We start from the raw sequence: 11537 nt of genomic DNA, 5'->3' as shown, positions 1-11537 counted from the left end.
AATAAATAAGCTGACAACAACAAGCAGTCTTGTCGTCAATGAATGGACGACACAAAGGACCAGAACACGTTCACGCGAATCGTGAGGTGCATTTGATATGACATCTGAATATTATGCAAATGATTCCCGTCCATGCAGTACCCTCTCTCTACCAGACATGCAGATGAAATAATAAAGCTGCCTAATTGTTTTCCACTCATTTCAGAGATGCAGAAGACCCCCGTAAACAACCACCACCTCCCATCACGTACTACTGGATCCAAATGGATTTTGCATATTCACTGTAGATGCATCAAATATGAAATAGTATTTTATAGAAAATACGGGAAATTGAAATGCACGTCCAGGGGATATAGAAGAAATCGAGAGAAACGGCTGGGAAGCTAGGGGAGACCGAGGTTTTGGGATCAGGTGGTAGACACAATAAAGAAGCACGAAATGGCCTCCGTGGTACGAGAGTAGGTGGGTTAAGTCCAACAATACGAGGATATATGTACCTTGAGTAAAAACTGGCATCGATCGATCCAGAATAGAAAAGCCAGGGATGACCAGAAATTTGTGACACGTCGGTTATTCATATAATTAAAAATTCAGATGACTTTGTGACTATAATTGCAAGAGATTTTAAAATATGATTGCGAAGAGAAATCGTGAGAGCCGTCACCTGACATCTACGATCTGTTCCGTACAAATTACCCACCAGTCTGACAACTCACCGATTGACAAATTTTATGGAACAAACCGCAGAAACAACACACGAGCTTCATAAAGATTGAATTGATCTAGAATGTTCGACTTCTATCTAGAAACAAGCATCCCATATTTTTGAAAGTTTGTGATACACTTCGATTTTTTACCTAGCGTGCCATAAATAGCATGAGAACATCACATTCCATCAAAACAATTCCCCAAACGTCGGAAAATATGAGTTACGATTTCTAAAGGAACCGGTAATAATGGAGAAGGACGTTGAATGAGTGAAGCAATCCGAAGACAGAAGCGATCAAACCCGAGAAGCACCTCGAAGGCAAATATTTACTCCCATTCCCCAAGAGTTCCACCTATATCACTAATTTCCACCGAATTACACGCCAACAATAGCCCGAGCAACGTTGAAATGCGTACTCCATCATCTAAAAGGAGAAACGAAGTTGGAGTGGAAGCAAGCGAGGGTAGAAGATCAAGCCGCAATGACTCCCAGTCGTGTGCTCTTATCCCCCGGCATCGCTGTCCAAACTATATAACATCTCCAGGGCAATTATTATCAGATGAGAAACGACTCTGAGGAAGCAAGCCAGGCGGTTCGTGAAATCGGCGTTTCGCTCGCCCGTTGGTCGGCACATCGGATCGCATCAAGTGAGAGATACGAATGGAGAGAGTATAAACTAAAACGAGAGGGTTGGAAAATAGTGGATTTTGTTGTACGAGGGAGATACAGATATGAAGAAGGGCTTATGTATAGCATCTCGTAGTGGCACGGGTGGAAGGTGTTGGTGGTGGTGTTGGTCGCGCTTGCGCCGAATTCCCCTTATCGAGTTCGAGAGCAAAAGCGACGGCTGGTGGCAGTGGTGGCTGTTGCCGGTGGTAGTTTGTGCTTGGAGTGAGGGTAGTGGGGTGTGAGGGGATGGAAAAGATATCGCCGGTTTGTAGAGGGGTGTAGCTGAATGGCATACAGTTGTGCCGAGTCAGTGGAACGAGCGACTCACTGAAGTCACATCATCAACGCGTTCCTCACGTATCCCAGCATCTGGTGATTCGGTTTGAATCGGCAATTTTAACGAGTTCGACGTTTGCGGATGGGACAGCAACGCTTGTTGTCGGTGAGATCATTGTCGCTCGTTACAATGACGGACACTTGGATTAAGCGAATTAATGAAACGAGTGGAATTCACATTACCGGGTGCAGATGTGACACGTGAAGGACAACGCAGTGGTTATGGTGTTGAATGGTTTTGCGATGTGGATCTTGAGGGTTGTGATCGCCTTAGCGGCGAGTATATCGGCTTGTACGGGACCCTTGCAGTGCTCCAACGACACCACCAGCAGAAATTCAACGGAATCATTGAATGGTATCGAGTGTTTGGATAGGCTGACTACTCGGATGGATGATCGTTTGGGTTGTGAGTGCCACAGTTGGTCACGGAATGAAACAAGTACGGTACTTGAGGTCAAGTGTCTTGAGGGTACACCTGTGATCGACACACTCCCTGGTAATGTTCAAAGCTTAGTTATTCAGAGTGCTGATGTCGAGCAGGTAACAAACATGCTCAGGGAATTGGAGAATTCATCATTGATATGTCTGAGTGAGCTTACTGTTGTCAACGTATCATTATCGGAATCCAATATTACTTTGCCTCGTGTGTGTGGACTTGTTGTGTTCAATATATCTGGTGATGATTTAGTGGACTTGAGTGACGTGAGACTGGTCAATGACAGTGATCTGAAAGTATTGGATTTATCAAGGAATCTATTGAGTGGATTACCAGCAAATGCATTCAGGACGCTTACCAGTTTAGTGTATTTACGGTTGCAGGATAATATTATTGACACAGTGGATGAGGATGCATTTGCTGGATTGGAGGTACTGGAAAATCTTGATGTGTCGGATAATCGGTTGACTCAGCTGCCAGATGCAACATTGACACATCTGTCCTCACTGCAAACACTGAATCTCAGTGGAAATCAGTTGAAAATACTCGGTGCTAGGTGGTTTGAGGCACTCGGTCGTTTGAGGGAATTGGACGTTTCGAGAAATGGTTTGACCAAAGCAGCTTCCGGTGCGCTACAGCCATTGCCGGGTCTCTCAGTACTTCGATTGGCGGAGAATCCTCTCATGGAGCGTGACGTCTCATTACTACTCGGCACAGGAAGACGTTTAGAGACTGTTGATGCATCGCGCACTGGTCTTCTACGAGTACCTGCTGCTCTCACACGAAGCGTTAGGGCACTCAGACTAGCCGGTAACAAGCTCACGTGCATCCGGGATGGTGACTTTGATGGTTATCCCCTGTTGAAGATTCTCGATCTATCCGACAACCTGCTCAATGTTGTCGAGGAGGACTCCCTCGGGCGACTCGAGACACTCGAAGAATTGGACTTATCAGGAAATAGACTCAAATTCATACCCAAAAGATTACCCAGCAGTCTCATTCATCTGAACCTGCGCGGTAATCTCATTGAGGATGTTACATTCGACGATCTCGATGGAATTGACAGCATACACAGTCTCATGTTGGATGACAACATGATTGAGACGATCGAGGAGGGTGCCCTCAGCCAACTCCCTCTCCTCACAGAGCTCGATATATCGAATAATCCAATTAAGCAGTTGCCAGCAAATACTCTGGCCGGTCCAACAAGCCTAACCAAGCTACGCATGTCGGGGTTGTTACAATTAGAATGGGAACACGAGAGACGCGGTGACATGGCATTTCCTGTACCAACCCCAGATCGTCTTATTTACCTTGATGTCTCCAGAAGTCCGGCATTAGCTGCTCAACTGCTTGCTGACAATGCAGCGTTATCTGCATCCAAGAGTTTGCTCATTCTAAACTTGGCTGACACCAACATCACGAGCATCAGATCTGATCTTATTTATCTTCTGCCGCAACTGCAGACACTCGGTTTGTCTGATAACCAGTGGAACTGCACCAGTGATATTTTTTGGCTTGGCGAGTGGATTAGACAGCACGGAGAGATACAACCATCTGCTAAGTGCAATTCCACTGATGAATTCACCGACACACAACTCCGGGATTTACCATCGCCACCAACAACAACAACATCCACGACTGTTAGGACAACAACTGTCGATTCACCGGTTAACTTGGGGAACGAGTACTTTCCAGGTATCGGTGTGCCAAACGTGTCTTCCGAAAGTGGTAGTGCGGGAGTTACTCAGTCGATGACAAAGGGAATCGTTAATATAACGACCATTGAAATTACAACTGCCTTGACTCGTCAGGATAAAGACGTTCATTCTGGTGAATTAGGCGCAGAGAATAATCGTTTCAGTGCAAGCTCAACTTCACAGCCCCTATACAGTGACACCAGTCGGCTTAAGTCACGAAAGAAGCTCCAGTCTAGTATGGATAATGAAAAATCCTACGGCAGCAGTGAGATACGACGAAAATTCGGCAAATCTGCCAGTCGGAAAACACTGAAACCCGGAAAGTTCATTAGTGCTTCATTAGTGGAACGTCACAAGTTGCCGGAAATTCTGGATAATCGGGTGGATTCTCTGATGAGACCGAGGACAACTATTCCCAATAAAAGTGGAATTTATACGACACCCGAAGGTGATAGTTTCAACAATGTTCCCAAGCCCCGGAGTTCCAACAAAATTGCATGGAATTCCAGAACGAGCGAGAGTATTTCCGAAACGAACGATGTCGCTCAACTCGTTGAGGATAAAACAAAAAATCCACCGCAAAATTACATTCTGGCGAATGCAATTGCAAATACAATTGCCCAGGAATTGAATAGTCGTGCGACAGAAACAGATGCTAGGATATCAGAGCCTATGGGTGCACATCCTGGTATGCTGGTACTTGCTGGTGCTGTTCTTGGTGCAGCAGCTGCACTCACGGTTGTTCTGTCACGTCGGGCGACAATACGACGCAGAGACAGGTATCACAGACACGAAAATATCGAAGTGCACACATTGACACCAACCACTGAGCTATGGTGACCATCTCCAACAGGTAATGAAGATTGGTACAGTGAATCAATGCGTGAGAATGACGAGAAATGGTCAGGATTTACCACAAGTACTTGCTGAAGACAGCAGTCTTTCCTGAGATGATGTTCAAGAACACTCACATCCAAGTTTGTGCATTAAATCCAGATGTTGAGAGGAAGTTTATGGATGCTGTATAAATATGCAATTGTGTTCTGTTATTTTCGGAGGGACTCGACAAACAAGCATCGTCTTCGAGTGACGGTGGAACTTGAAGTCAACAGTGGACAAATTACCATAAATAGCAATAACTTCACGGCGGGATAATCGAGGGACATTGTGACAATAACATAATTTTCGGTTGAGTGACGGAATCTTTTGACATGGATGTGCTGGAGAAACGACAGTTGCAGTTGGAATATACATTACTGGATGGTTTGGAATGGGGCGGCCCGGAATGGGGCGTTTGCGAAATGAGAAAGTGTGAAATAGTAAACTCTTGAGACATGGGAGACACTTTCTGTCTCTCTGCAGGTGGCATGTGCCGGGAAAAGGGACAGATGAAACAAAAGGAACCTATGGAGGAGTGTGAAGCGAAAAAACTCATTACCTGAGGATTAAATTTTTTATTTTCTCGGCTGAAATAACCTTTTGACTGAGCAACTCGGCCAGCTCTTTGTTTATTTTCAGTGCATTACATGAGGTTGCACAAGGAGAGTCTCATGCTAGCATGGGAGTGGCTGATGATAAAAAAAATTATGGAGAATTGATAAATGATATTGATAATAAGCAATAAAGAGGGTAGATATTATCTTTCGTAAAAGTAACCCGTGTCAAAATATCGACTAAGATAATGAAGAATAAAAAAACATTGTACAAAGATATATATTGTGTGGTTTTCGTTTAATTATTTCTCTCATCTTCGTCTGCATGGGGTAATTCATGATCACTGGACTGAAGTTCAGAGGGAAAAAAGGGGATTTTATTTGGCTGCATTCAGAGCATTCGCGGGTAGACCTCGTTTTATATTTGCCGGTGGTATCATTTTAATATTCAACTCACGAGCAAAGTCAGAAATATTAATAATTTAGCCTGACACTGCTTCATTGCTATTCCCAATTTAATCATCCCTTTACTCTTTTATTTCCACCTGACGCCCATACATCTACCGTTTTTACTGCACTCACCAGCAATAATTCAACGGGGCAGAAACATCAAACAAAGTTGAATGTTTAATGTAGTAAAGTAGATTGACCCGAAGATGAAAGAAAAATATTTCCAACCATCTCGCCAGGATTCAGGCTGAATAAATGTTTGAGAGGTCCGGTATCACGGGACTGGTGGAGAGAAAGATGAACGGATAAGCCAAAGTGCCTGGGGAAAGAGTGAACGAGGTAAGAAAAACATAGTTGAACGTATTCGGCAATGAGGAAGAGCTGAAAATCCGCCAGGGCAATCTCTTCACCTTGGACTATCCATTTTATTTACCAAGAGTGTCTCAACGTATCCCTAGAGTCACCAGACTCTTCTCATATATCCCTTGACATGGGATCCTCCATTTTGCCCATCATCTCCCCTGCGTTCATAAGAAAATCCCGATTAACCCCATCCTCTGTCACCGCAATGATGATTTATTATCTTTAACGTTAATCTTTAAATTTTTCACGCCCAACGAGCAATTTTTCCTCACGACAGAGCGCGTGTTGTTTAAATTTTTTCAAAAGAAAATTATACCCTGGAATTTGAGGGATAATAATTTGATCGAGTGATTCACAGAAAATTCTGACTTTCTGTTGAGTTTCAGAAATTCAAAGGAATTCCACTATAAAAAAAATAATTTGTACTTAAAACTCGCTGTCAAATTTCTCGACACCGCGAAAGGGGGAGAAGGAGGAGAACGAGGATTAAGATTATGCGGGATACACGTAAAAAAATAAAGAATAGTACTATTAGGATTAGGAGAAGTAGAGGAAGCAGGAAAAGGATTAGGAATAGGAGGAGAAGAGTTGAAAGTCGGAGAAGGAGGAGGATAAGGATTAGGATTTCGGGGAGGAGGGGGAACGGGAGAAAACCAAAGAAGAGAGGAGGAGGGCCAGGGGGAAGATCAGGAAGAGGAGGAAGAGGAGGAAGAGGAGGAAGAGAAGGTCGACGAGTAACAGTGAATTTCGAGGAGACAGCGTATAAGAGCGACACTTGGTGGTTGGCAGTGGTGGGTAGTAATTCGGCAGATAGAGCCAGGATGGAATCGATCGTGCGGTGCCCTCTGAGTACGTGAGAGGCACCAATACACGTGAGCCCCCTCTGGGGCTTGTGGGTGGCAAAGGGGGATTAAAGGGAGAAAGCGAATGGCGGGGAGGAGAACGGGGGGGCTAGGGAGTTTGGAGAAAACGAACGAGTATAGGAGATGGTGGAACGCATACCCGCAGAGAGACAACTAAAGCCTCACCGGTCCTATGTTTCCCATGGTTCGAGGATTCTCGTATAAACCCCAGCGTCATGTGTCCCCCAGCACGGATATCGCATCTCCCTAGCCCATCCAACGACATGGGCTTAGCTTCTTTCATCGTCTCTTTTTGTCTCATTCAGATGCTGCCCTAAATATAAAAAAATAGAGAAGGGAGAGAAAAGAGGTGGAAAGAAGTTGAGCTACCCTCGTCCATTCTCATCTCCAGTGGACGTGACAATGTGAATGGCCGAATTTATCGATGGGAAACCAATGAGGGGATATTGTCGTTATTCTTTTTGTATAATGGATTTTTTGTAATGAATTTGCGATGTGCTACATCGGATTTATCATTTTTTGACTAGTGAAAAATTCAAGGTGTAATTGGGGAGTGAGGAATAATTTCAATTATTGGGATTGAAATGGTACGACAGTTTGGAGTTGATCAACGCAATGCGTCTGGAAGAGAAAAGAGTACCGGGGGATACCGCTGGGCTGACCAGTGTCCAGTATTTTTCAATGTTCGGTGAATATGATTAAAAACCACGCGGGAGTAATTAATTTACGAGTTCCGACTGCTGGCGACCATTGAATTTTGTGGGATAGCGCACACCACATGGGGGTTTTCGGGTTGATGCTAGGGCTGGTGGCCCAATGGGCAAATCAACCTCCACCGAACATTCATCTTCTGTCCTATCATCCTCACGCAATGCTCGATGATTCCAGGATAATCGGAAATTTTGGAAATTACAGCGATGAGAACGAGTGCCTGATTGCTCGGTTCTTTTTTTTTTTCGCTTCTCCAATCGGTCCATTTTTTTATAAACAATTATAAATGAATGGTTATTACTCCTGGAACCATGAATAAAACATTTGCATCGATGACGAAGGGTTTGTAAACAATTGACATGGAAATGGGGGTTCATTGTGAGGGGATTAATCATTGTGGGATTTTTCATCTGGACATTCTGCGAGGATTGCATCAATAAACATGAGGTAAATCTGTTCGGAGGGAAAAATCATTATTTCAATGGATATTTTTTTTATTCGGAGGAAACCCACGGAAATGGGAATTTCACTGAACAGAGAAATGAAAAAGTTTGGAGTGCGATTGAAAAATATTTTCATAATTGACGCGAATTGATTGAATTGATACGGAAAAATAATGCAAAAATTCCAACAAATTTGCGTTCGTGTTCGAGTTCTGATAAATATTATTTTACATGTGAATATATGATGAATTCGTTTTAATTGTGATTGCTAGAGCGTTATAGCAGTTACACAAAATATGAATAAAGGGGATTCAGACTGCATTCATTTTAACTCATCAATATTATCGGGTTCCCAAGAAAGACAAGCGCAATTGTTGAAGTTTTATCTAGTTTTTTCCTCATTTTCCTCACTAATTTGAACGTCAGTGGATTTTTAACAAAGCAGCTATTGTGGAAAAGAATTGGTATGAAAAAAAAAATTTAAACCTCGCATACGAAAACGAAAAAAATCAAATAAAGAGATAAATGAAGTAAAAGAGTTCATTCATTTGCTATAACAAGTACTTTATAGAAATGGAGATGGGAAAAAGTTAAATAAACAGTTTTATTTGAATCAAATCATCCATTTTTCTGGGTGCACCTGTTCAATGTGAAAATTGCAATTCTTGGCAAAAATAGATAGGAATAATGGAATGGATGTCCTCGGGGCATCAACAAGCCATGGAGTACTGCAGTAATGTACTTCAGAGTGTACGTCTCCCACGGGGCCAAATGCTCCGCTCCAAACTATTATTATTTACTCTGTGCATATGTGGGGGATTGAGGGGGTAAAAAAGTTGTGCTCTCCGGGAAAAAAAAAACGAGAAACCAAGAGGTACGGTAAAAATAAAAAACACGATAATGAATACAAGAAAAAAAAATATTTAAAATACGATTGTACTTTCAGTCGTTTATTTCGCGCGTTTTGTATCGATTTCTGCGGATTACTAGTGGTCGCAGTTCACTGGTGTTTGATATTTACGACTGGTGAAATATCGAGTCCTAAGAATCGATTTGTGATGGGGGCATAAATAACCGTGTAATTGCGGTCGCGACCAACATCTAAATTACGATTGATTAGTCGATTTATTTCACGCTCCGTCGGCATTCGATTGCAGAGACATTGCAGAGGCCAACGAATGTGGGGGAATATTTTTTTCATGGATTTTATGGTTTATTCGATTGAGATTTCTATGGAGAAAATAAATTTTTCATTTGACTTCAGAATTTCAGAGAGGAAATTGTCGAAGCAATTAAATCATCGCGAAAGTCCATTAATTAAAGACTCCTCAACAAATCATTAAAATATCATTAGCACCCTTGACCCAAATGAATCCCACACCCCCTAAAACGCAGTCATCGTTGATTTCAGATTAATCCGTCCTTGGAAATAAGACTCCAATAAAACGAAATGCCAAGCTATTAGAGCCCCAGTTAATCCTCATGATCCCAAGGAAGTGGGTGAATCGTTGGGGTCCAGAGCCCCTGAACACCTCAAATAATTAGTTAAGACAGCGGTTAAATAAATGTCCCTCTAAATACAAGTGATAGAACACCGGAAAGACCTTCCTGAAGATTTTGCTCTAATTTTTCTGGTAAAACTTGAAGAAAGAAAAAATAAAAAAAAAGTGATGGAACACAGACGCTTGACGGATGGCTTAAAAAAATTTGTTCATCCCAATAAAACAAGATATAGGGAGTAAATATTGATATGAATAAGATAAACAATTTTAATTCATGTTCAAAAATGGAAGGTGGCAGCTGCGGATGGCGCCATCTTGTCGGGAGATGCTCCCGTGCAATGGGGTCCTGAGATGGCGGGACTCTCACATCGCGTTTTTAAATAATTATTATAATTATTTACCATTCCTAAATAAATCTGAATAAATTTGGTCTTGTTCCCATCAATTGAACCATTTTTTTAAAGCCATCTTGGAAATATTCCCATTATTTTTTGGCTGACAAGCCGTTAATATTTTTGGGAGTAAAAAATTCGGGGGGATAAGGATGAGGGGAAGAAGATTCTTCCAATCTTTTTCTCTATTTTCTCATGGAGTTGGAGCAGCCCGGGGAGAATAAGGGGGGTAGATATCAGTTTGATATAAATTTATGAGATTATCCCACCCTCTACTTGGATGGTCCGACTAAAGTCCTTTTGGCACTGATGTCCCAAGTGCTACCCGTATAACTGCTCGGTCCATTCCACTGGAGATTTACATTTAGTGCTGGATCTACATTAATTCACTTGATACTGTGTATGGATCCAATCGCAATATACCATTTGCATTACACCGTTTGCTTCAAACGACTCTCCACCCGGTGGACTATTCCATTAGTCGATTACATGCCCATTAAAACAATAGTGATGGCAAACAATACGGAGTTGACGAAGTTACGGTCAACTATTGCTATTATTCAATATCAATGTTTAGAGAGCGGAGGTAAATTCTCGGCAGAATTCACCGCCGGTCTTCTTACCCAAATACTGAGGAAATTCATTTCATACCGGCGGTATCTTTCCTGCAGGAATAAATCGCTCGTCTAACTATTTCCAAGGAATTGTTTCGCTCGAATATTTTTCTGATTTCGACTTCGAAGTCGAATTTAGAGTTCGATTTTCCGGAAAAGTCGAATGGAAATTTAACATTTCATCCAATTTTTTCCGAAATTTCGCGTTTTATCGGATAAAATGGTCCGGTATTTCAGGGGAATTTCGATACGATAAAAATTTTACGCGATTGTTTTTCGAGAATAAAAAATTTCAATCAAAGAAATTTTTCGCCTGGGACCTAAAAAACCGGGAAGTATTTTTTTTTATAGAGTGAATTTTTCTGGCCTTTTTGCAAGATTTTTACAAGAAGAAGTTTTTGTCGGAAAAATGGGAAAATTAGGCGAGAATTTTCCGATCAGTATTGAGGTCAATATGAAGTGCAGAGTCCTGGGGGGTTATCAATTGAATTTGGAGGAACCATCGCACTTTCGATTATTACAGTTTATGAATATTACACGAGGAATATACAAAGCCCTCGGGTTATTGTTCCCTCGGGGACCAGAATTCACATTTCGGTGGAGATTTGCATTAATTCACAGGTACATGAGGGCACCGTATCCAATATCCGTGAGGATATTGAGACAGGATACTGTGAAGTTAGGGCGAATGGAAGGTCCTTCGTCCGAGAATTGGAATCGCTTGATATTGATTGTCGAGAGGAATTTATTGGGGGATGGGTTTAACTGACTCATTTCCATAAATCTATTGCACACTGACCGAGTTTTGTTCATAGAAATTCCAAAGACGGCATTTGCACCAAAAATATTTCAGTATTAACAAATCCTCGGGTTTATTTTGTCCCGAATCCTTAAAATTTTCACGAAATTCAGTGTT

At 42.1% G+C, this 11537-nt stretch overlaps 2 protein-coding genes across 2 annotated transcripts in view; one reads left to right on the top strand and one right to left on the bottom strand.

Annotated features, from left to right (window-relative positions):
* Nucleotides 1-11537, bottom strand: part of timeout (circadian regulator timeout) — a 104971-nt gene that overhangs the window by 65424 nt on the left and 28010 nt on the right. The window lies entirely within an intron of this gene.
* On the top strand, nucleotides 1658-5518 carry LOC105267974 (slit homolog 2 protein). The gene has a single exon (XM_011307178.1). It carries the CDS (start codon nucleotides 1937-1939, stop codon nucleotides 4688-4690), a length of 2754 nt encoding a protein of 917 aa, XP_011305480.1. The 5' UTR covers nucleotides 1658-1936; the 3' UTR covers nucleotides 4691-5518.

The sequence above is a fragment of the Fopius arisanus genome, unplaced genomic scaffold (genome assembly GCF_000806365.1).
Source record: "Fopius arisanus strain USDA-PBARC FA_bdor unplaced genomic scaffold, ASM80636v1 scaffold00052, whole genome shotgun sequence".
NCBI lineage: Eukaryota > Metazoa > Arthropoda > Insecta > Hymenoptera > Braconidae > Fopius > Fopius arisanus.
The sequence above is the reverse complement of the archived record's forward strand: the minus strand, read 5'-3'. Positions and strand labels throughout refer to the sequence as shown.